Here is a 27,183-nt window from a genome sequence, read left to right on the forward strand (position 1 = left end):
ACAGGGTCCAGACTGAAACAACAATGAAGAAAGGTCAATGAGATTTAATTTAACTTTATAGAAGTCAAGAAAATATCCTCCCAACCTAAGTTAGGAAAGACAACCTTTGAAAACACCTTTGACAATCACTGTACCACAAGACTTACAGGAAATCATAAGGTAGTCCTCACAGTTGCCTTTGTCATCCTCCTGCTGGTCCACAGGGATCCCGTTGGCATCTATGACTGCTTCTGAGGCACAATCTGCTACCAATACTTCTTCTGACACTACATCGGCTGTCAGAGGATCAGTGACGATTTCTGCCTCTACTACGCTATCATGAACAACGTGTTCAACATGTCCAATGTCAGACACGTGTATGGACTCACTCGTCAAGACGTGTTCTGGCATAGACATTGAGGCTGAAGTAATATCAGAAGCTAAGACGTCATCTGGGACTGTGCAATGTGCTAAAGACACTTCTTCTGTTACATCTGAGTCCAGCACTTGCTCAGGAATGATGACTGTTTCAGATACATCTGCTTCTTCCATGATATCTGGACACTGAACATCTTCTATAACAACGTCCTCGATAACATCTTGGATTACAACTGAGTCTGGGTCATCGGGAACAAAGTTATGCACAGTTATGTCTGAATCCACAACATCTGAAACAAAAACAGTTTCTTGTACTTCCACAACAATTTGATCACCATCCATGTGTGTAGCATCAGCTCCTTAAAAAAAACAAAAATTAAAATCACAAATTTCAGGTAGACCTGCATGACTACCTCAATTAATACAAATGTTACTTAAGTTCTACCAGGAAAACAGTCTAGAGCGCCTCAGTTGTCTCAAACATTAAGACAGATTAAAGAAATAAAGAGGAACTCTATTTTTGAATCATATCAGAAATTAGAAATTCTTAACACAAGAATTTTTACACTCATCCCAAATCAACTGATAAGGAAATAATAGAAAAATTGAGACAGTCACACAAAAAAATATATTCATGAAAGTAATTTCCTAGGCTAAGATTAAACCCACATGTATAGATACTTGAGGGATGATTATGATTATAAAAATTAGTAAGTAAAGCAACTTCAGGAGGTAAATATACCATTTCCCTCATTATATGTTTTTCACTTCTTTCCCTTCTTGCTCCATGTCTCTCTCATGTTTTTTCTTCTTTTCATCTCTCCCATGTTTTCTTTTACTTCCCTTCCATTTTTTCCCCTTTCTCCTGTTTTGTTTGAGGACAATATCCCACCAATATCCTCCATTTATGACTATGGAAATTCAGAAACTATCTTCTGAATCTAGAATATAAAAAGGATTGGGCCATAAATAAAACCAGGGCTAGAAGGCCACAGTTATAGAGGAAAGACAATTGGTTAAGGAGCCTCTGTGGAAAGGTAAGATGAATAGAAGTGTAGCTGCTCTGCAGCAGTGGAGGGTAAAGTTAGTTGGAGCAGGGCCTGATCCAACTTCACCAGGGTAGTCTGCCTCCATCCAGCTTCCTCCCATCTTCCCATATCCCAATCCCCCAGGCAGTTCTTAAGAATATAAGAAACCCTATTCTAGTCCACTCTGCAGTTAACGAATGAAGGTAGAGGGTTGAATCATTTGAAGCCCAGTGAGATTAAATGACTTCACCAAGATCACACAGTTTGCACAGATTATGGTGCTCAGTAAATATTACTCTGAATGAATGCCACAAATGAGAATCAAAATCAGATATCCTTGCCAAAACATAATGTAAGACAAAACAAATCCAGTATCTTGGCTCCTGATCCAGAAAAAAGCAAACATATTTTATAAAAGTCTTACCTAAAAAGCTATTCAGTCGATTAGCACTTCTGGATGTGACTCAGACCAAGCTGAGTCCAAGCAGCTGCCTAACTCAATGACTGTATCAATGGCCAGGCCCACAGAGACACACAGGGCTTTTTAAAAAAACTTTTTAACAAACACAAATAATCAACAAGGGCCAAAGAACCTTTAAAAATGTAAGACATCTTAAAGCCAGTTAATATTCATTTAAATTTTAATTATTCCTAGAAATAACAAAGTGTTTGCTTTAATTCCCATAGAACTCACACAAAATGTTTTATACTGTTTTCAATATTCTCAATGTAACATCAAGTAATAGAGCACTGTAATCTCCATTTTGCAGGCATGAAGATGAAAGCATTTAGTGGCAAGAGTACCGGTTAAAAAATCTAAACCACAGGGCAGGATTTGGACACTTATTAGTTTTGTGACCTTGGGCAAGTCATTTAACCTCTGAGTTTAGGTTTCCTCATCAGTAAAATGAGGACAGTAGTATCTGCCATGCATACCTCACAGGACTGTTGTGATGATCAAATGGGAATATATGGGAAGTGTTCTGAAAAACTGTAATGAAAGGTTTCATTATTATTAGGACATATGGAAATGGAGGCCCTGGCAGATTAAGTGACTTGCTCAAAGATAAACAAACACCATAAGTGTTAACAATCAGGGCTAAAATGCAACAGCCCTTCAATTTACCCGTCAGCCCATGATCTAGGCTTGCATGCAGCAAGATTAAGCTAGTAAATAGCGTGCGTTTTTCTCAAAGAGCTTAGTCTCTCCTTCAAGCACATTAATTATACTTCATGTTCTAAAGAAGAAAGAATCATAACTTTGCATTTATCATTATCAAGCTGAAATTACCAAAGGTGAATCAAAAGACTATCCCATATTGTTAAGAAAAATACACAAACCCCCATTAGATTTAGAGATTAAAGAAAAGTTAAAATTAAATATCATTAATATTTAATTTCCTGATAGTTAATTACTATTTCCTTAATATACTGTAATAGTCATTTCAAGTCCAATGGAAAACTCATTAACATTTTATTTATAAGGATTCCTAGTTAATGTTATATAAAACCATTTTACATTACAAAACCTAGCATAGTAACTTCACTATGTTATATAATGGGAACCATGAGTAATTAAAAATTGTGAATACTTTTCTTCTTCTATTTTTAGAAATTCATAAATTTAATTTTTCTTGAACAGTTTGGGGAGTGAGGTAAGACTCCATCTTCCTGAAGCAAATGGCTCCTTTTGTTACCTTGTGAGAGAGAGGATTTTAAAAGTAGGATGGTGTCAGAAAACAGACTGCCTTAGGGTTATACTTTACCTGCTGGATAATGGGAAACAGAGAAATGACAACATCCACATGTTATTTTATGATGAGTACTCTGCTGGGCTAGGCAAAAAAGACTAATGGGAAGGAAAAGAATTTAAAAGTTAATGAAGACTAAGAATGAGATGATAGAGTTCGTCTATGTGGAAGAAAGTAGAATGAAGAGATGTAAACAAGGAATATCTTCAAAGGAAGAACTTTAATAGAACTTAATGCTATAATTGAACTATACACTAAGGTTTTGATCCTATTGCTGTTGCTGCTCCTGCTGCTGCTGCTAAGTCGCTTCAGTCGTGTCTGACTCTGTGCGACCCCATAGACGGCAGCCCACCAGGCTCCCCCATCCCTGGGATTCTCCAGGCAAGAACACTGGAGTGGGTTGCCATTGCCTTCTCCAATGCGTGAAAGTGAAAAGTGAAAGTGAAGTCGCTCAGTCGTGTCCAGCTCTTAGCGACCCCATGGACTACAGCCTACCAGGCCCTCCGTCCATGGGATTTTCCAGGCAAGAGTACTGGAGTGGGGTGCCATTGCCTTCTCCATGCTGTTAGTGACAAGAATATGAGTGATGGTTAAGAGGGAGCCATATTTTTAGGCAGGGAAATAATAATGTACTCACTTCAACATCTGTAGGTTTGACAGGATAATAAGATACCTAAATGTGAATATCAATGAGAGCATCTAGCAATTTGTCCATCTGACAACCAACTCCAAATCTGGTAGTTGGGAAGCGGAACAATCCAAATAGTTATACCTGTTGTATCAAAAAATGAGTTTGGTTCTTGTGGTTGTAATTCAAGTCCATCTTCATCCATGGCCTTTAATTTTCATCAGTCACAGCTCCTAAATTAGGGGAGAAAGTAAACCAAGCATTAGGTGTTTTATATCATGTATTAAAAATATCATATAATATTTACACTTCTGAAACACTCAAAATTATGTGACAAATGAATATCTATCAAAAATGTATCTAGGTGAAATAAAAAAGTTAAAATTAAATTGCCAAAACCATAATGATATATAGGCATCTATATGACAAGCAAAGGTAGATAAATCAAAAAATCAACTTTGCCTAGACTTTCTGAGATACTACTTACATACATCATACATACAGCAAACATCCTGATGTTCTGACACATGCATAAATCTGGGTAATCACTATTCTACCCAGATCAAGATAGAGAACATTTCCAGCATCCCAGCACTCTTGTCTCCTCTCAGTCTGTAATATTCCTCACTCACACAAGGTCAACTGGCTTTATTAAGACTCAATCTGTAGCTTACTGGGAGGAAATTCCTGCACAATTTTCTTACTGCTTCTCTAAATTTAACGCAGTCTGCTATCTTCCAACCAATACATTAAACAACAGTTAAAAATTCAAAGTGTGTGTAGCAAACACCCTTTAGGATCTCTGCCTAACTTAAAATGACCTCTTAACTAACCCTCCAGTCTAGAGAAGTAAATTCCCACAGTGAATTTATACTCTCCTGGCCATAGCTGATTGGCACTAACTATAAAACAGTACAAATAAGTTCATCTTTGAGCACAATAAAATCAAAGTCCTATCCCTAGAATTGAACCATGAGCAAAAGTCACTCAGTCTATCATTCTCTCTCTCCTCTCCTCATGGCTGGAACATAGGAGGTGAGGAAGACTATTTACCAACTTCAGCTTAGACTAGTGAGATAAAAGTTTACAAATAAAAAAGAAAAAGAATCCAGTGAATACCTTGAGAAATAGAGAAAAGGGAGCAGGGAAGGGAAGCTTACCAATTATAGCTTTTTAGCTCCTGGTTCTAGATCTTTCTGAGGTCCAGCTACAGTCTGCCTTGAGTTTTGCAAGCCACCCCAATGACCTTAATGCTCCCTTTTCTACTTAAGCCAAAAATTTACAACAAAAAAATTAACCAATCAAATAATATACTACTTAATACTAATCACTGCTTCAAAAGAGCAGACATCAGGGATTAGGGCTTACTCATGTTACAAGTATTACATAAACTTCCTCCCTCACTGGTTTCCTTATCTCTACTTTCTCACTTTCTAATCCAACCTAAATGGTAGTATTAAACACATCTTTCTTTTACTTTTATCATCTTTTGCTGATGATAAAAGTGCCACAGGAGCTTGCTAAAATTTCAAACAACAGAAACAAGAGTCATTTTTTTTAAAGCATCAGCTAGGTGATATCAGGCCTCTGTTCAAAAAATGTTTAATGGCTCCCTGTTTCCTTCAAATAAAGATGAAACTTCTGCCATCTTCTAAGTGCCAGTTGCAAATTATCTTTTTCTCATTATCTTCCTAAGTCTCTCTCCTTCAAGCAACATCCCCGAACACCACATTCACACACTTCAACCAAACAAAAATGCTCAATATGCACATAAGATCCAAATTCTATACTTGGCTCAGAATTTCTTTTACCAGGAACACCTTCCCCCAAACCCCCTTCCCCATACCCAGAAAAGAAAAAGATGAAAATAATATCCCCCCTCCTCTGAATTTCTACAGCATTTTATCCTTTTTCCCTTTTTCTGACTGTACTTGTTTGCTGTAAATTATGATTATTTTCAGATGCTAAACTTGCATTTATATACACATATATAATCCTTAATGAAATATCCATGAGAAACTCAAGTAACATTAATAAACAGATTTTCAGTTTGTCAATTCTGAGATGTATTCTATCCATTTTCAGGAAAGTGAATGTTTCATGCTATTTATTTGAAGTTGTTCAAATTAAACGGACCAAAAACAAAAATATTTCAACTATAAAAAAATGTAAAAAAGAAAAAAAAAGTAAAACATAAATGCTCTGAATAAATTGTCACTGCTCTCTCCCCAACAAAATCACCTCTGGCCATAGTCCATTCTCCCGTTTTAAAAATGTAACTACAAAATTATAAATGTAAGCTAATTTTCTAAGCATAATGACATAGTCTTAAAACATGAAACTAAGCCAATTTAGAAGGTAATAAATAGGGTTTCTTAAGGTATTAAGGTTCCTCTCCCCAATTTCCCTACATAAACCCAAACCCATCAGCTCTAAGAATTTTCCATCTGCACAGTAACCCCTTTTCTCAGCTTTTCTATTAAAGAGTTTGACAGCTAATCCCCTCATTCTCTCCTTCCTCAGTTTAAGTGACACTCTTGTCTCTCCCTATCTTCCCAGCTTCTGTCTACTCTGCTGGCCCTCTCCCCTTACTTCAGTCATGCCCAGGATAGGACACTTAGCCCTATTCTCTTCTTTCTCTTTATTCCAGAGTTTCAATTACGATTTACACAAAGATAATTCCCCAAATCCAATACTCAGGGTAGTTCCTAACACTTCCACCAGGCTGTCTGCTGAAGATTTTCATCAGGAGAAAATCCTGCTTTCTCCCGATATGACCACTAAGGCCTTTTCCTTCTTCCCTGCTTATATTCCACCAGGTTGTCATACTGTGTCCCTTCCTTCTCCACAGGTTCCCTGGAATCTGTCCCTTTTTATTTCTAGTGTCACCATTCACTCTCGGTTTCACATTTCCTGATCCCAAGGGACAAAAATAGCCTCTCAACTGGCCTTTCACTTTCTGCCACTCCCACAACAAATGACCAGGAACCTCCAAGTAAGGGCTGGTGCCAACTGCCAGGGCATTCCTGCGATCTGTGGGCAGACTAATTTTCAGAAGTACTGTTTTGTTCAAGGCACTCCCTGCTCAGAAAGCTCCAGCAGTTCCCCAAAACTCAGGGTGCTCTAAAATATTAACACAAGTTACCATATTAAACTTATTTGCTATTATTCTCTATATTTCACATCATATCCATTTCCACAGATACTCTGGTCCAAATGGAGGGTGTCTGTCCACTCACCTTATTTTGACTCAGGTAAGCAGTAACTGTTCAACAGTTTTGACTGGTTATTTTTCCTTCTATTTTGTCATTATAAAAACTCAAATCAGGAAAAAAACATGTTTTGAACTTCCAGGCAGAGGTTACTGTACTTTGTAACCCCTCTGGGTTAGAAACCTCTCTGATCATCAGACTGAAACCAATGTTCTTAGAATGGGACTAGGACACCTCTATGGATTGTGACAAAGTCGGGGTGGTAGGGGGCGCACACTGATAATGTAACTGAAAGTGCCCCTACTTTTGCTGCAAGAACCATGTCCAGGGACCAGCTGAATCTGAAGACAAATCAGCAGAATGGTTCAGAGAACCAAGAACCCAACGATTTGGGTGAACACATAGTTTTAGTCTATCAAATGCCCTCAAAATAATTCCAGGACCCCACTGTCACCTTAAGCTCAGTAAAATATTCCCTTCCTGGATGCATGATCTTAAAAATGCTATGCAAGAAATTCACAGCAGAAAAACATACCATTTTAAGAGAAATAATGGATTGAGCTAAACTCAGGAAATTCAAATAACTTTCTTCCATCCTTTAAAATAAAGCAATAAAAATACCATGCCAAGTTAATAAGTATAGCAGTGGCATTTTATGTCTTAAATTAGGGATAAAGAATATAATTTATTTGTTTTATATCTTGTGATACCTAGACACTTTCAGTCTTCCTCTCAGGCAGATTAACAGGGTACTTATGTATTCCCTCTGCTTTTTGTCATAAGCATACAAGAATCACTTGTCTGCTTCTGGTCTTCCAAAAACTCAGTGCCTTTTAATTTCATGATATAACTCTAGTTCCTCTCCCTAAGACATGCTCAGAGACTCAAACTGTATTATACATGTTAGATGCAACCGCTCAAGTCACAGGAAACACAAACAAAAGCAGACCCGTCTGTAACAGAATTTTTCTTAAAAAGAAAATGAAACTGCTTAAAATTTACATTTAAAGCCTAATATGTTCTCTCTTAAGCTACATTTCTTTACCAATTCTTTCCCATATTTTTCAATGTGGGATATGTAGCTATCATTTCTTCAGATATCTAACTTTCAAATCTGGAATGCTATTTCACTTCTCTCACCAATTCAGCCCTTAAATTTGTCTCACAGCCAGCCAGTCTTAAATTCATCATGTTCCCTTTATCTTCATCGCTACCACTCTAACAAGCTCTGGTGGGCTTCCTCCAGAACCCAGTGGCAATCTTCCAATCAAAAGTTTGAGCCCTTTTTGAATTGAAGAAATTTTCTTCTGTTTCTACACTTCTTCCATTTTCTCTGTTCATTCTTATTAGAATTTCTATTACAGAATGCTAGAACTCTTAAATCTAGCCTCCACATTGCTTTAACCTTTTCTCCTGTATTTTCTATCCTTTTCTATTACATTCTCAGAATCCTTAAACCCTTTCTTCTAAACTAGCTATTTGATCTTCACCCCATCCACTGATTTTTACTTAAAATATGTTTTGGGACTTCTCTGGCGGTCCAGAGGCTAGGACTCTGTGCTTTCAATGCAGGGGGCATGAGTTCGATCCCTGGTCAGGGAACTAATATTCAGCACGCCAAGTAACATGGCCAAAAAGCTTTTTTAAAAAGTTTTAATTTCAAAATAAACTTAGTTTTCTTTTTCACAGTAACCTTTTTTCAGTGGATACTGCATCTTCTCAAATATCTCTGAGAATTTATTCTGTACTCTATATTAAACTGTTCCCTCTGCTGTTTCATTATTCAATACGTTGAATTTGGTGCCTCTCTTTCAGACAAATGGTATTCCTCAAAAGCATTGTTCTTACAGGTTCTCCACGTATATTTGTGGATGAGGGTCTAGACTACATTCTGATAGCTGGGCTATATTCTGTATTTTCTCAGCCCAAGTGAGAATCCCTGGTTGCCTAGCAATGAACCCAAGTTCTGACCAAAGGAGTCCTGTCCAGAATAAGGCCAAGGGAGAGAAAGGAACCATGTAATTAGCCAGACTTTCCTTTATGGTGGATGAGTATCCCATAGCGCAGGTACTGGAGGTCCAATATCCTCAGGATAGCTATAAGCTACCTAAAGCACTGCCCTTTTAGCTTTCTCCCCACAATACTCACATTGGAATTTCCTATGGATGAATTTGCAATTCAAAAAGCCAAATTTCTGGCATTAGCTCAGAAGGACAACTACTAGAGACATCTATACGGATAAGTAAATGGCTTGGCTTTCCATAACTTTAATTATCTGGTTGTGCCCATGGCTTGCTCTTTTTCCTAGGATGTCCCCACTTCTGACACTGGGGATAACACAAAATGACAATTTAGGGACGGTCCTTCCAGTTTTTCAAATAGGGATACATTTCATTAAGCTAAGCTCTCTAGGGCCTTGTCATTGATTCCCAATTGCTTTATGCAACCAGAAATTCATCATATTCTGGACTACAAGTGGCATATCCCTCAGGTTTTCTTTTTTCTTTGAATTTGTATACTTCTTCCTCAATGTGATTTCAAAAGAAAGTAAAAATAAATGTGTGTTCTCTAGTCTACCTTCAAGTCATTATTAATTTGTATGTGTCAAATAAAACAGCATGGAAATATGTAAAAGGAAAAAGAAAGAAAACTATGAGATAGAAACGGAACCAAAAAAATCAATAGTAGTAAAAACTTACAACTTTTATCAACACCTGACAGATCAAACACTCAAAAAATAAGTAAAAATATATATAAGTAATATTAAGCTAAAAGGTTTAATTCAAATTCCACTAACAGAATATTCTAAACAACCTTGCCACCCTCTGTGTTAAGAGGAAAAAAAAATGCTTCCTGTTGTAAATGTCAGAGCCTGTCCTTCCTTGTCCTGTCCTACTCAGAATTCTGTACATTTTGCTCAAAAATTTAATGCCAAGTTGTTACAGATTATAATTTTTCCCATAAAACCATTTGTGCCAATCAGTCATTTCAAGGTTTTTTGGTTAAAGTCTAAGAGTTCAAACTTTCAAAATCTATTAAAATTTTGTCCTAAAACTAACACAACACTGCCTATTAACTATACTTCAATTAAAAAACTTTTCTTTAAAAAAAGCTTTTAAACGGGAAAAAAAAATTAGACCTAAAAATGACAAGTCTTCCTAAAACCTTATTTTTCCAAAGCCCCTATTCATGTTCAGATTAAGAGTTGCCAAAATATTAATACCTAAACGTCCACTAACAGATGAATGGATAAAGAAAATGTAATATATAAATACAGTGGGATAGTATTCAGTCTCAAAATCCCATCAGTCAGACTCAGAGAAGCAGAGAGTAGAATGGTGGTTCCCTGGGGTTAAATGGAGGAGATGTTGGAGAGATAATGGTAAAGGATAGAGTTCTGCAAATCCTCTATATGGCATAGTGTCTATAGCTAACAATATTGTAGTGTACACTTAAAATTTCCTAAAAGGGTAGATCATATGTTAAGTGTTCTTACTATGAAGAAGGAGGTGGTGAAGAGAAAAAGGAAGAACAGGAAGACAACAACAGGATTCCACTAACATGAAATGGGAAGAAAAGGCAAATCCATACAGACAGAAAGTAGACTGGCAGGGGCAGGGGGTGGAAACTGATTGCTAACTGGGTACAGGCTTTCTGAGGTGATAAAAATGTTCTAAAATTACAGGTGATAGGAGGACAACTCAATCTACAAAAAATTCACTGAAGTGTACAGTTTTGAAGGGTGTATTTTGTAACAGCTTTCTCTCAATAAAGTTGTTTAAAAAAACACACAAGTACACGCAAATCAAAAACTAGTTCATGTTACAATATGTATTTTTAGATAGGAGACTGATATCAGTATCACTTTATAACAAAAAGAAATATATTAAAACTTAGATGAAACACTAGAAGTATTTCTTCTCAAGTCAAACTTAAGACAAGGATGCCCACTATATTACTTAAGATTGTATGGGAACTGACAGCCATAGCAGTAAGATAATGAAATGCAAGATATAATTATTATTTGAAAGAAATTATATTTATTTACATATGACTTACCGAGGAAATTCAAGAGAATCAACTAAAATCTTAATTTCAGAATGAATTCATGAAGTGTGCTGATACAAAATTAATATACTTGAAGGCAAAGGTTTTTCTTTTTTAAGACAAAAGCTTGTTTATGCCATAGTTAAAAATGTAAAATAGCACTGATAAGAATAACTGAAAACTCTACTAAAGGATTTTTTAAAAAAATACAAATACAAAGAAAAATCAATCTTGCTCTTCAATATATTGGATCAGTAATATTAATTCTCTTTGATTACTACATTCAGTTAAAATTCCAACACACTTTTGTTGTAAATCAACTGACCTTATATATGTAGGTCTACTTTCAGACTATTCTGTTCCACTGACCAATTCGGCCTTGCACCCACTATATTAATCATTATAACTTTATAATAAGCTTTGATATATGGTAGTGTAAGTTTTCCAACTTTTTTTTTCAAGACTGGCTTTGCTATTCCAGGCCCTTTTCATTTCCATATAAATCTGATATGGTCTATAAAAAAAAAAAAAAAAAACCTGTTAGGGTTTTGATTGGGACTTCATTGAATCTGTATGTCAAAATTGACATATTTATAATATGGACACTTATGATCCATGAACATTGTGTCTCTCTACATTTATTAGCTCGTCTTTCATTTCCTCTCAGTAATGCTTTTTAACTAAAGGTCTTAGTAAGTTGTGCTGGGTTTATTTGAAGGTATTGAATGCTTTGTGATCTTATTATAAATTGTACTACTGGCTTTTAAAACAAAAATATCAAACAATCAATCAACTGTACTGGCTTTTAAATCTGATTTTCAAATTGTTTGTTGTTAGTATAGAGAAATACAATTAATTTTTGTGTATTAATCAATGTCCCCCAACTATAAAGTAGTAAAAGCAGAAATAAATGTCACAGAGATAATAACACCCCCCAAAAAAATTCCCATAAATTTGAAAGTCTTAGTAATTCAATGGGCAATAGGAAAATTATAAAAATCACAATACATTTAGAAATAACAAAAAATCAATTCATATCAAATTCACAGTATCCAGTTACAGTTCAGAATAAATTTTATAGTTTTAAAGGCATTTAACAGTAGAGATTAAAAACTAATGAGCTAAACTTCAAATTAAACTTTTAAAATGTCAGAATAGATGCAAATAAGATAGAAATATTAACCATATGAGCAGAAACAAAAAGGGTCAATAAAAAGAACTATTTTAAAAGCCTTAATATAGTCAAGTTATTGGCAGTATTTAATATAGGCAAGTTATTGGCAGTACAAAAAAGGAACAAATTAATGAAGTTAGACATTTTAAAGTCATTAGAGAAGACTATATATTTTATACCAATATATTTGAAATGTTATATCTTTCTAGAATACTTTATTTTGTATAAAGAAAACTCAAGAAAAACCAAAAGACTTATCATCATGAAAAAAACTATTAATCAAAAAACAATTCAAAAAAAAAGACACCAGGCAAAGACAATTTCACAGATGAATTCTAACTTTCTAGAAACAGATCATCTCTATTAAACACAACTTGTTTCAGAAAGAAATACTCAATATATCCCCCCTCCAAAAAAAAAAAAAAAACCCCACCAAAATATCATTTTTAATGATAAAATATTAGAAGCACTCCATTAAACATTAAAGTACCTAGACAACAATGCCTGTTATCAATGTTTTCATACAAGTCTGTGCTAGAGGCATTAGTCAATGAAGTAGAAGAAAAAGAAAACAAAAAACAAAGAGGCAAAAAGGAATCAAAAGAAGAAATGAAACATCTTTATTCACGTACACTTATGTATTTAGAAAATACAAACGAATTATAAACTCCCACATTTCACTGAATCCAAAAATACCACCTGTTTTAAGATGCATCCTTGTTCTACCTACAATTAAGGAAAATACACTGTCAATTAAACTGATACTACACTTTAACATCTAGAAATTTCATTTTAGACTTATCAAGACAATTCTTTTAGACTGATTTAGATGTATTTCCATCATAGCCTGTGCATATACAGAAGAAAAAAATAGAAGCAAAAGAAATTGATAGAGGAGTACTCCTAAAACTTCACATTCAGGGTCCTACTCTGGAATGCTCTTCTACTTAAAGCTCTTCAATTTTTTCTAACAATACTTTCCTCTACCAACAAGAGTATTGGTGATACAGCATTTCGCAAAATATTCCATTATTATCTATGGGATTTTCTTTCCGGTAAAGACACTCACTTCACAATTCCTTCTGCCTTCAGTTGTATTGCTGAGCAAGAAATTACAAAACAACAATCCACATACTCATTTAAGTGATGCATATAAAGACGATAACATCAAGACATGGACAACCATGATTAAAGAACACTATCAACTGAAGATCTATGTGACTCTCTGAGGGGGAGAGATGTAAGATGTAATGGAGGGGGGGGAAATGTACTTCAGAATCTATGAAATATAGTAATATGCAAGTTCAACAAGGTTACACTATCAATACATTAAGTCCATAGTACTCCCTATATATCAGCAATAAATAGAAACAATATCTAAAAAATATTCACAATAACAAAAATTATACAAATTTTTTCTAGCAAAAAATCTAATAAAAGCTGTGCAAGAGCTTTATGAAAAGCAGTAGAATACAACCAAGACTCAAATCCCAGCTCCACTATTTAGCATATATCTGTATTTATCTATGTACTATTCTGTAAATTTGATGAAAATACAATAAAAATCCAATAGTTTTTCATACAAACCAACAAACTGACCCGAAAATAAAGGAAGGAAAACAGCTTTAAAACTCTGAAAAAGAACACTTATTAAGATTTAATTAGGGAGGAGGGAGAGGGGTTCGGGATGGGGAACATGTGTATACCTGTGGCAGATTCATGTTGATGTATGGCAAAACCAATACAATATTGTAATTAACCTCCAATTAAAATAAATTTATATTAAAAAGATTTAATTATAAAGATATCATTGTTAAATCAGAGTGGTAAAGGTATTATAGTCAAACAGACCAATGAAATCAGAAAAAAAGTAGAAACAGATATATATATATTTGAGTACACGATAAACTTCAAGAGTAGTGTTACAAATTAGTGAGGAGGAAGGCCAAACTACTCAGCAAATTCATATTAAAAAGATAAAATTAGATCCCTACATCACACAATAGGGAAAAAATTCCAGATGAATCAATGATCTAAATATGAAAAAAGTACAATATCATTTATGACCTTGGGGCAAGGGAATAATTTCTTGCTGATATGAGAAAACATAAGACATGTATTTAAAAAAAAAACAAAACCTGAGAAAACTGACTACTTTCACATCAAGAAGTCCCACACAAAAAACATTCCACAAACAAAACTAAAAGATTAGCCACAGGCTAGAAAATGGTATTTTCAGTGTGTAAAACTACACATCATTAATATTCAGAATATAAAAAGAATAACCATAAACCAATGAGGAAAAGGCAACAATCCAATAAAAAATGGACCAAGGTTAGGCACAAGTAAGTCACAGAAAATTCATACAGCCAATAAATACATGGGAAAAAAAGTTCAACAACATGAGTAATCTAAGAAATGCAAAATGAAAACAGCAATGAGATACCATTTTTACCCAAAGACTGGAGAAAACTGCAAAGTCTAATCTTTTGGCAGTGGTCTGGAGAAATAGAGGCTCATATACAGTTGGTGGGGATGTCAAATGGAGCACAAGTCGACAATTCCCAATAAAATTGACAAATGCACTGACTCTTGAACGTAGCCACTCGACTTCTACAATCTCAAGAGAGAAGAACCCCCTATTAGGATGCTCAGGGCCACGTTGTTTGAAATTGCAGAAAACTGCTAACAATCTAAGGGCCCCTCCCTACGAACAGATAAATAAACTGCAGTATATTTACACATTAAAATATAAGTAAAATGAATGAGGTAGATCAGTGGTTTTCAAATTTCTTGGACTCAGGACCTCTTTACACTTTTTTTTTTTTTCTTTACACTCTTAAAAATTGAAGACCTCAAAGAGTTTTTGTTTATGTGGGTTCTATCTAGACCTGTTTATGTTAAAAATTAAATCCGAGACATCTTAAAAAGATTTATTAGTTCATAGAAAATCAACCCACTGTATGTAAACATGAACACTGATTTTTAAATAACTATTTTTCAAAACAAAAAAATTGTGAAAAGAGTAGCACTGTTTTACATTTCTGCAAATCTCTTCAAAGACAGGCTTAATAGAGGACAGCTGGATTCCCATAACTGCGTCTGTGTTCCATCTATCATGACATCATGTTTCGTGGCGCCTTTGTACAGTACTTGTGCAGTGCACAAAAGAATGAGGCTGGAAGAATCTCAAGGATCCCTGGGAATTCCTGGAGCACTCTGAGAATCGCTAAACCGGATTCACATACAAGCATAAAAAAAATCTCAAAAAACACTTTACTAAGTGAAAAAACATATGTAAAATGATAAACACAGTACGATACCATATATGTAAAGTTAAAACACACAAAGCAGTACTTGATATTGTTTCTGGTACATACGGATTAAGACAGTGGTTATTTCTGGCAAAGAAAAGACAGGAACGGGATAGGGAGGCACTCTTTATAATCTGTGATGTTTTCTTTAAACACAGAGCAAATTATGAAACAAATAAGTGTAAGATATTTAAGATCTGTTAAATCTGAGCGACACTTGTTTTTTAGCAATTCGGAGATATTTCATAATTTTAAAATTTTAAATATTTTTTCAATCCTAATGGTTGTATTTTCAAGATCGTGTAGCTTCCTCAAAATGTACCTCCCTTTGAGTAAATTATAGTTACAAGATTCCTGGATTTTATAAAAAAAAAAAGTTCTTTGGAAAATAATTTGACAGGAATAAGAGGAGACTGGCTATATTAACCCCAAGTTTAAGCAGTGGGGGTTACTCAGCTTATGTGGTATGTGTTACTACATACACCCCTTGGTCAAAGAACACGGTGACTAGACAGATACTTTAATAGTTGAAAACTATCCAACTACATACAATTCTCTGCACCCAATAATTGAGATAATTGTTTTTAGGTAACTGTCTTTACTATGTGCCAGGTAATGCTCTGGGACAAGGATAAATGAGAACCTGTCTCTACAGGTTTAGAAAAGATAACAAAAATATAAATTAAATGCTAAATTAAAACATACCGACACTGCTATATGAGACAGAAGAATAAACCTGGAAAAATGATGGTGCCATAAAAGAAAGAAAACAAGCTAGAAGCAGGAGTTATTTTAGGGGCTCTGGGTTTAAAGAGCAATTTCCCCCCAAATAAACAGTACTGGGCATCTATTATGTTCCAGATAAATTTGGTTTCGGCCATGTTAGACACCTGAATAGAGGTGGTTAATAGGCAACTGGAAATGCTAGATGAGAAACTAGAAAAGAGGGTGGGCATCGTAAATGGCACCAAAACCACGGGAGAAGATTCAAGAAAACAGCATAGATGACTGACCTGGAGGAAAATCCCATGCCAAAAGAGAGAGAAGCACAGAGTTTCTGAAACACAGAACACTTTTACGAGATACACCTGCTGACATGCTGTGGGAAAGTTTCCCAATTTGGGAAGTATCGGATCTAGAAAAGTGGGATGAACAGAAATAAACGTGCTGGTGAAAGGAAAAACAGCTGAAGTTTTTTTAAGATGAGCAAACCCAGGAATGTTTTTAAGGACAGGGAAAGGCACCAGCAGTTAGAAGGCAATGATGCAAGTGGCAGAACCACACTGACAGAGAGCTCCATACTTTGGGACCAGTGGATCCCACAGGCAGAGCGTCTGGGCCTGAAGGAGGCCAATTCTTCCTGCAAGCGAAGAACAGGAGGACAGCCTAGGGAGAGACAAAGGAAGAGCTTGAAGTGGCAGGAAGGAAATTCAATTGCTTATATCTGATAGTCATCTATCTTTCTGGCCTAAGTAAACGATTAGGTAATCTCTGCTGAGGCTGAGTGGTTTAAAGGACAGGTTTAGGAGTTAAAAAGTAAAAAAGAAAAGTCTGGAATTGCCAGTGTACACAAACACAAATGATATAAACAAGGACATCAGTGGCAATAAAAGTCTAGATGGGTTTAGAAAAGAAGCATTTACAAACAGCAATGCGAAAGAAAAGTTTTTCTTCAATGCATTATGCGCATGCTTTTTAAAAAAGGCAAACTTGCATCTATCTGAAAGATACACAAATTGAAAATCAACACCTCGTTTATCCAAGATGGCCAGTGTTCCACCAGTTTTAAACCATAGATGTCTGTCCTCTTAACTATACAACTTGAGTCTAACTCTGAATCTTATTCATCCACCCTTGCTGTACTGGAACATCCACTGCTGCTGCACTGCATGTGCAGCAATAACAATTCTTTTAGAGTTCTATGTATTTCCCAGTTGTCAAGATACAAAGCAACTGGTTCTTTCAAGTTTACGTTTACCTTTACCATCCCAACAACCACAGCCCACCCTAGTATCTTGCTTAAGAGTCAGCCTCCTACAACGCACTGTCTCAAACGTTTCTAACCCATGGCCCTTTACAATCAACATGAGACTCTTTTAAAAAAAATGGAAAAAGTGAAACAACTTTCTAATAAATATTTATGCTACCTATAAATTTACGTTATCATAAAATTCTAGGAGACACATTCCCAAAATGTGCATCTAGACCAGTTCAAATATTAATCAAAACATGAGAAGGCTTAGTTTAGCGAACAGCCTTAGTTACCCTCTTAATCAAAAAGGTGGTTCCTCTTACAAGCAGAAAAATAGGGATTCCAAAAGAGCCATCTGAAGGCTGCTGCCTTTTTAATCATCATTAAAACTGACTTCTTTAAAAATTACCATGGGGATACTTACAGGTTCATTCCTCCTTTTGGTAAAGTAACCCACAGCACTGATCCTGTAATGTTCAACCACGGTAAATGAAAAGCTAGAAGTCCCTCCCCATTGGTTTATTACAGAAATTATAGCAACTCTTGAACAAAAGGTTACTTGAAGTGAGAAATTAGGACAAGAAAAAGGAGCAGTTATCTTTTACAGATTATTTTTTTAAAGTAGCAAAATTGGCTTTACTTTCGAACATTCTTGATAATCATTCCTGTAGTGAAACACTGCTTTTCAAGGTTAACCTGCTACTCTCATATCTCAACTTTGAAACTCTTCTGAGGCCACCGGAAGGTCCAAGAGACTATAAAGCCGGGCTCAGGTGCGTCATCACTCTTGATACTTGAGGGCTCTCTGGGCTTTTCCCATCAAGTATAAGCCTCTCTACCTGCAAAGCAAGCTCGATCTACCTTAGCCACCACTCCCCTACCTACACCAGCCAAATTATACACACTCGCTGTTTTCTGTAGGAAGCGTTCACCCTTGAAACGCCCTTTCCCCACCCCCATCAAACAAAGTCCTACCCATCCTTCAGTAACCTCAAAATGTGACCTAACTTTGCTTTCCTCTGAAACCCCAATAACTGGTTGTACCTTCCCCGCACCACCTCAGTCCATCTCACCTCATCTGCCTCTGAACAACGAACTTCTTGGAGTCGCCGTCTGCACTACAAGAATCTTTTTACTCTTTCGGAGCACCACCTGGCACTGGGCTCCGAGTTCACGGGAGAGTAGAGTATGCAATCAAAACTACTTACAAGGTGGAACTGCACCGTAGAGTTTTTCACATCAAATAGAGAAACTGAATACCATACCAGGCACATGAACAGCACTGCATCACTTTATGCTGTCCTTTAGTAAGAATATAAAACTTCTGCCCTTTTCTTACTCCTGGCGGAAAAAAAAATGCTACCAACAGATCGCTAAGAGCTTAAATGTATCTTTTCTAGAAAGCTGTTGCCGAATTAATGAAATTCAAATGACTCCGTAAGATTTTTCATTCCTCCGTTTGCGTGCTGTGCAATTTGCATTTTTCCCTTATAGCATAAAAGTGGTTAAGAACTTCTTACCTATCAATTTTTTTTTTTTACTCCTTAATTTTTTTACTCGAGAAGACGGTGATTGTTGGAAAACAACTGCATCTAGGGCACCCTAACAGTCACGTGTGACTTCGATGTGGTAAAAATTAAAAAATGTCTTGGGGTCTCTTTTGCGTGATGAATCCACATGCCTCGGCGGCCATCCGTCCGGACGACCCTCAAATGACTACCAGCGCGGGGGAAGGGACCTGAGGGACGAGATGGCACCGGCACCCGGGCGCCAGCTATGGCCGCCTGCGGCAGCTCAGTTAAAATACAGCGGAAGCAGGAGCCAGTCACGGGGCTGCGGGAGGCAGGGCAGGAAGGTGGCGCTGCCGCCGAGCGCCTGGAGCCCGAGCGCCCATCATGGCGGCGAGGGCAATGGCCGCTGTGGGGAGCGAGCACGCCCCCTCCGCACGCACACGCTGCCGTGCCGGGCCTCCGGGACCCGTCACCGGAGCCGCAGCCGCCGCCGCCCGCTCTCCGACCCCCCCTCACGGGCTGTAGCGGAATTTTCTCTTCAGACGCCGCCTTCAAGATGGCGGCTCCCCCTCCCGGCAACCCCCTCAACCGTCCCCAGTAGCAGGCGCCGAGGTGCCGCCATCTTGTCCCCCGTCCCTCCCCCCCCCCCGTCGATATTTACATAGCGAAAATCGGCCCGGCCGGCCTGCGGCCTTCACCTCACGCCTGCAGCCTTCGCCTCCTTGCCAGGCCTCACCCCCGCGCGATGCCCCAGGCCGGCCGCGACACCGACCCGGGGCCCCTCGGCCATCTCCAGGGCCACCGGGCAACCCTCCCCCAACGCCCGCCCGTTTGCGGAGCGCGCCTCCGCCGCCGCTCAAGGCAGCCGGGCTCCTCCCCGGGCCTAACTGCGGCCTCCTTGGGGCCTGCTCGGCGCCGCGCGCCACACCGCCCGGCCTAGCGCGGAAGGGCGCCACGCGGGCCGCCGACCAGGCCGGGACCAGGCCCCTGCGCGCAGGCTAGGCCCTACGGCCGCGGCGGCGCCCGGAACTCACCGGACGGGCGTGCGGGCGGTCGGCGACGGTGGCGGGTGCTGCAGGCCGGCCTTTCTCTGGAGCACTGGGCCGGGCTCCGGCTGGTGGGGCGGGCGGAGGGAGGGAGGAGGGGCCGAGTTCGGAGCTGACAAAAAGCGGCCCAGCTCCCCGGCACGGGCCCGCCGTCAGCACGTCACGTCACCGCCCGGGAGAGAGACCCAGGAAAATGCGGAAGGATAGATAGGCCCCCTCCTTTGCCCGGTGTGTCCCCCTGGCGCCCCGGTCCGCGCGCTCACGCTCCGCGACCGGGGAGCCCAGTGGCCTCGCTGCGGCGGGGTCTCCGGCGGCCGCAGTCTCCGTGACAGCGCCCCCCTTCTTTCCACCTCCTCCGCGCTCCCGCCCGCCGCCGCCGCTACACACGCGCCGCTGCCGCCGTCTGGGCCGTAAAAGCCCGCGCGGGGCCGTGGTCTGCCGACCCCGTGGCGAGGCAAGCGGCCCGCAACCGGCCCGGCCGCCCCCCACCATCTCCCGAGGGCCGCGGCCGGCCCCCGGGCCCTCCCCGGAGACCTACCGCCTCTCCGCGCCGGTCCTGGCCCAGGCGCCTGCTTGAGTTGTTTGCAGGCCCTCAGACCCCCGCCCGCAGTAAATGTGTTTTCTTCATCCCTGTGGCTGGAGAAGAAGATAAATTTAGCAACCCCCACTATCCCCTGCCTTCGCTTTAAAAAAAAAAAAAAAAGCAACTTTGAAATAAAATGAAAATAGACTTGCCAGTCTAAATGGGTGTGTGGGCAAAAGGAGGGGGAGAAGGGTTATCCTAGAGCACGTAACAACCGTTTAATTTTTTCTTTTTAATAAACGTTCAGAGAACCTAATTGATTAGTTTACGGCAGAAAAAATAAAAAGTGTTACGTGTTACATTTTGAAACTTGTTTCGCACATTGCAACGAACAGGAATTTGTAACGTATATTTTCTCTATATCTGTGTTTTACGGTTGGGGAGTCTGAAATATATGTCTTGTGTGATTGTTTCATAAAGAATTTTTCACATTCTTTAATAAATACAGAGGGAGCAGCAGAATGGCGATATGGGTGTTTTTTACAAAGTCCTTAAGCCTTTCAAAGTTTAAAGAGACTTAGTAAAATATGTATTTGAGTAAATAAAACATTTATCAACTCCAAAAATGTGTATTTTGCAATTTCGCTACTGAAATTGGTATGCTTTTTTCATAGTGAACCCAAACTATGTTTAAAACTTCCTAGTTAAATGCTAAATAATGTAGCCTTTACATTAATTCGAATCTGATATGCTTTATTTCTTTGTTCAGCTCACTAAATGTTAAAGATATTTCTAAACAGTAAAGAACACAAAAGTTATAAAGCAAACAGCATATTAGTGTGAAATCTCTTCAAATTTAGAGGCCTTCTATTTTAGTATCCCGTGATGACTTTTTAAAACTCCCAGAATGCAATTTGTCCTTTCCTTCAGACCTCTTAAAACTATAAAGTTGCTTTCAAAAAGGAAAAGCAAAGGTACAGTAAGAAGTACTCTCTGAAAATGTACTTGATGGTAAATTTCCTCTCAAGGCTTTAAGCTTGATTTTTTTCAAGCAATTAAATGATAAATGACATGTCATCATTTACAGAAAATTCCACTGGGCTGAGATACTGACTATTCACAGAAAGGTAAATAAAACTAATATTTTTTCAAGTTTAAAAAAAAAGTGAAAAATAGCTTGTATACCCACACTAATATGATTTCAAAATATTGGTAACCAGCATTTAATAGGTACTTTCCAAGGGCCTCCTTTTAATGCTATGACATGTCAAGAATGGGTCTCATCAATCATGTAACTAAGCAACATAGGACAAAACCTAATGTCAATATTCTTGTTCTAGTTCTTCCATAATTACCCTCCAATACTTCTAAGTCCACTAGCACTTGAGGAAAAAGTGTCAAGGAACATAAAAAAGATGTTTGTTCAATTTAAAAAGCCAAAAGCAGTTTAGGTACAGACACTTTTAAAGACTGTTAGGGGACTTCCCTGGTGGTCCCAGTGGCCAAGACTCCCTGCTCCAGATGTGGAGGAATGGGTTCAATCCCTGGTCAGGGAACTAGATCCCACATGCCTGCAACTAAGACCTAGCACAACCAAAAATATTTTTTAAAAGACTGTTAACTTTGATGGGAAACAAGGAAAGGATGGCCGAGTCCTATTAATTATATTTAACAAACCATTATTGAAGTCCAACAAAGATTAGTCTATGGATGATTGTACAGATGAGGTCAGCTATAATCTTTTTTTTTTTTTGCGTTTTTTAAAAAGGTATTTCAAATCCATTTATGGAAAGCTGTAAGAAACAGTATATGATAAAAATTTCACTAGAACTACATTTAATACAAAATTCTCATGTTATAAAAGTGAAGTCGCAAAGGAAGTATGAACAGCAGAGATCAGAAATTGTTCAATGGTTCGATATTGGGACTTCGCTGGTGGCCCAGTGACTAAGACTCCATGCTCCCAATGCAGGGGGCCCAGGATCGGGGAACTAGATCCCACATGCCACAACTAAGACCCAGCACAGCCGAAAAAAAGAAATATATTTTTTAAAAAGGAGATTGTTCCATATTGTATAAAACACAATTTACAGGTTGTGAAAATATTCACAGTAGGACCCTGAAGACACCTAAAATCACTGAAAGCATTTGATAATCAAGCACTAAGTGATTAAGCACCTGAGACCTTGCATTTAAGGGACCTACTACAGCCTCTCTTGCACTGATACTTTTTTTTGTTGTTTTAGTATTAGGGACCTAGAGAATTCTGGACACAGGGAGTAAAAAGATGGTGCTTGCCCTTGGGGAACTAAGAATAAGGAGCCTGTGTATGGCTGAATACAAACATTCTTAAGTGCTTTCATTTTCTCACTTAAATAAACACACAATAAAGTGAAATTTTATTTAGGGAGATTGAGAGCAGAACATTTCAAAGGCATATGCTGTGAATACAAACTAGATGGTTTCAAAGCAGTCAAAGGGATTTTGGTTATGTGCTAAAATTTATTTGTTCCTTCAGAGCTGTTAATGTATATCAGATAGTTAAAAGCAACTACTAAAGGTTTTGACAGTGTTTTAATAACTTAACTAAAAATCCCTGACATGTTTATGGGTCCTTGAGCCAGGAATAATACAAGGCCTTTCAATCATCTCTTCAGAAAAAGATTATTCAGAAAAGAAGCTGTTAAAAAAAAGAAAAAAAGAAGCTGTTGCTTTTCATTTCTCATCACTGACAGAAATCCAAATAAGAAACAATAAATTACTAGCTTATGAGAAATATAGACCTTCTTGAATAAAGTTGTGGTAATTCATTATATTATATCCCAAAGGTTAAAAAAGCATTTACTTTCCCGTAGCAAGAACCTAGTTTTATTGAACTAAGCATGCCCTATAAAAATTTATCATTTATCTGGTACTTGATACTTGTTATACTTAATATGAACACGTTGCGTCACGTTGGAATTCAGCTGACTATAATTAATGCCAAGTAAGAATTTTTACTCTGAATCTTTAAACCACCCTACCCAAGGGAAATAATTTTAAAATAAACACTGACTGACAATTAGGTGGTTTTCAAACAGTATTTTTCACACAAATCATTAGTTGAATAAGACAGTTTAATTCCTGAGAATTACTAATAGCTAAATTCTACCTCATGGATTATAAATCACAGGACAAAGCAAACAGATTAGCTCCAATGAAGAGGTAAAAATTAATATATGAGGTCTAGAAACAATAACCAGTAATAATGAGCACCCCAGGCACCCAGACTGGGATCTCTATATATAATTTCCCACTACAGGACCAGGGTTTCTGGGAGAAATGACTGATTCCTGGGCTGGAGCAGAACAGTACAAGATGAACCAGCGATATCTTCTCATAAAAGAAAGCAAAAAAAGAAAGTGTCAGAAGGTCTCAGGAGCCAGTTTTAAAGAGGCTCCAGCTGGCTAAAGATGAAAAACAATTGAATGTTAAAAGAATAATTGCTTTGGATCAAAATACATCAAATATGTCCCTCAGTTTATACTGAGGCTTTTAAAAATGATCACCTAATGGTGATGGTTGCACAACTTTGTGAATATACTAGAGACTAGTGAATTTTATAGCATGTGAACTATATCTTGACATCTAAAATATGATCACCTTTGGAGAATACTAGAGAACCAACCAGACTTCCCAAGTGGCACTAGTGGTAAAGAACACACCTGCCAATGCAGAAGAAGCAAGAGACATGGGTTTGATCCCTGGGTTGGGAAGATCCCCTGGAGGACAGCATGGCAGCCCACTCCAGTATTCTTGCCTGGAGAATCCCATGGTTAGAGGAGCCTCGTGGGCTACAGTCCATAGGGTCGCAAAGAGTTGGACACGACTAAAACAACTTAGCACACAGCCATGCAGAGAACCAACCATTATTTTAAAAACTAGTAAAGGGAAAGATCAAGTATTTATCCTGTATAAACTATACTGAAATAGCCAGAATACTGGAGTGGGTAGCCTTTCCCTTCTCCAGGAGATTTTCCCCACCCAGGGATTGAACCCAGGTCTCCCAAATTGCAAGTGGACTCTTGACCAGCTGAGCCACAAGGGAAGCCCAAGAATACTGGAGTGGGTAGCCCATCCCTTCTCCAACAGATCTTTGCAACCCAGGAATCAAACTGGGGTCTCCTGAATTGCAGGCAGATTCTTTACCAAATAAGCTATTAGGGAAGCCCTGTATGAACTATAAGTTAAAAAAAATAGTTGATGAAGGGAATATTCTTTTAATAGAAGTATCCCTTCTCCAGTGGACCATGTTAATGCAGAGTTCCAAAGAATAGCAAGGAGAGATAAGAAAGCCTTCCTCATTGATTAATGTAAAGAAAAAGAGGAAAACAGTAGAATGGGAAAGACTGGAGATCTCTTCAAGAAAACTAGAGATAACAAGGGAACATTTCATGCAAAGATGAGCACAATAAAGGACAGAAATGGTATGGAACTAACAGAAGATATTAAGAAGAGGCAGCAAGAATACACAGAAGAACTATATAAAAAAGATCTTCTCAACCCAGATAATCATGATGGTGTGATCACTCACCTAGAGCCACACATCCTGGAATGCGAAGTCACGTGGGCCTTAGGAAGCATCACTATGAACAAAGCTAGTGGAGGTGATGGAATTCCAGTTGAGCTATTTCAAATCCTAAAAGATGATGCTGTGAAAGTGCTGCACGCAATATGCCAGCAAATTTGGAAAACTCAGCAGTGGCCACAGGACTGGAAAAGGTCAATTTTCATTTCAATCCCAAAGAAAGGCAGTGCCAAAGAATGTTCAAACTACTGCACAATTGCACTCATCTCACATGCTAGCAAAGCAACGCTCAAAATTCTCCAAGCCAGGCTTCAACAGTACATGAACTGTGAACTTCCAGATGTTCAAGGTGGATTTAGAAAAGGAAGAGGAACCAGAGATCAAATTGCCAACATCTGTTGGATCATCAAAAAAGCAAGAGAGTTCCAGAAAAACATCTACTTCTGCTTTATTGACTATGCCAAAGCCTTTGACTGTGTGGATCACCAGAAACTGTGGAAAATTCTTCAAGAGATGGGAATACCAGACCACCTGACCTACCTCTTGAGAAATCTGTATGCAGGCCAGGAAGCAATAATTAGAACTGGACATGGAACAACCGACTGGTTCCAAATTGGGAAAGGAGTACATCAAGGCTGTATATTGTCACCCTGCTTATTTAACTTATATGCAGAGTACATCATGAGAAATGCTGGGCTGGATGAAGCACAAGCTGGAATCAAGATTGCTGGGAGAAATATCAATAACCTCAGATATGCAGATGACACCACCCTTATGGCAGAAAGTGAAGAAGAACTAAAGAGCCTCTTGATGAAAGTGAAAGAGGAGAGTGAAAAAGTTGGCTTAAAACTCAACATTCAGAAAACTAAGATCATGCCTTCTGGTCCTATCACTTCATGGGAAATAGATGGGGAAACAATGGAATCAGTGAGAGACTATTTTTTGGGCTCCAAAATCACTGCAGATGGTGACTGCAGCCATGAAATTAAAAGACGCTTACTCCTTGGAAGAAAAGTTATGACCAACCTGGACAGCATATTAAAAAGCAGAGACATTACTTTGCCAACAAAGGTCTGTCTAGTCAAAGATACGGTTTTTCCAGTAGTCATGTATGGATGTGAGAGTTGGACTGTGAAGAAGGCTGAACGCCGAAGAATTGATGCTTTTGAACTGTGGTGTTGGAGAAGACTCTTGAGAGTCCCTAGGACTGCAAGGAGATCCAACCAGTCCATCCTAAAGGAAACCAGTCCTGAATATTCATTGGAAGGACTGATGCTGAAGCTGAAACTCCAATACTTTGGCCACCTGATGCGAACAACTGACTCATTTGAAAAGACCCTGATGCTGGGAAAAATTGAAGGTGGGAGCAGAAGGGGATGACAGAGGATAAGATGGTTGGATGGCATCACCCACTCAATGGACATGAGCTTGAGTAAACTCCAGGAGTTGGTGATGGATAGGGAGGCCTGGCATGCTGTAGTCCATGGGGTCACAAAGAGTTGGACATGACTGAGGGACTGAACTGGACTGAACTGAACTGAAGAAGCATCCCTACAATATATGAAGAAGACTTGATAGAATATCACCATTTTTCAACCACTAATAAATCAGTGGATCTGAACAATGATCATCAATAGCTGCTAACCAGAGTAACAAGCAGACATATGCCTCATGATGGAAATACATAGTGCATTGATGGAAAAAAATGAAACCTGAACCTAATCAACCCACTAGCTCTCTCTGCCAATTTACAGGAAATAAAAGAACAGAGAAATATATCAATGAAACAACAGGGATGTAATCGATAAAATCTAGATGGTGGGAAACACTATGGGATCTTCTTTCTTCAATAAATAAATTATAAGGCGAAAAACATTGGAGGGGAAACCAACAGATGAGAAAAGCAACAAAAGATATCTCAGTCAATTGAACTGTATGAACTTCATCCGAATCTTAAGTCAAGTTAAGTATTAAAAAAATCAGACAATTAGAGAAATGTGAACACTGACTGGATTGCTATCGACACTAACCAGATAAATGCTGACATAAACTA

The 27,183-nt window shown here is 38.3% G+C and overlaps 1 protein-coding gene across 5 annotated transcripts in view; it reads right to left on the bottom strand.

Moving 5' to 3' along the window:
* The window catches only part of ZFX (zinc finger protein X-linked), a 38,797-nt gene extending 18,174 nt beyond the window's left edge, over window positions 1-20,623 (bottom strand). Inside the window, exons 1-3 of one of the 5 annotated variants that reach the window (XM_070366235.1) lie at window positions 20,579-20,623; window positions 3,909-3,997; window positions 147-716 (exon numbers count right to left, since the gene is read on the bottom strand). In XM_070366235.1, coding sequence (XP_070222336.1) covers window positions 147-716; window positions 3,909-3,969 — 631 coding nt within the window. In that variant the 5' untranslated portion in view covers window positions 3,970-3,997; window positions 20,579-20,623. Of the gene's footprint in view, window positions 1-146; window positions 717-2,321; window positions 2,377-3,908; window positions 3,998-11,348; window positions 11,495-19,003; window positions 19,457-20,028; window positions 20,329-20,578 lie in introns of those variants that run through there. The other 4 variants (XM_070366234.1, XM_070366237.1, XM_070366236.1 and 1 more) reach the window with 4 other exon arrangements.
* Between the last annotated feature and the right edge of the window lie 6,560 nt (window positions 20,624-27,183).

The sequence above is a fragment of the Bos mutus genome, chromosome X (genome assembly GCF_027580195.1).
Source record: "Bos mutus isolate GX-2022 chromosome X, NWIPB_WYAK_1.1, whole genome shotgun sequence".
Taxonomy (NCBI): domain Eukaryota; kingdom Metazoa; phylum Chordata; class Mammalia; order Artiodactyla; family Bovidae; genus Bos; species Bos mutus.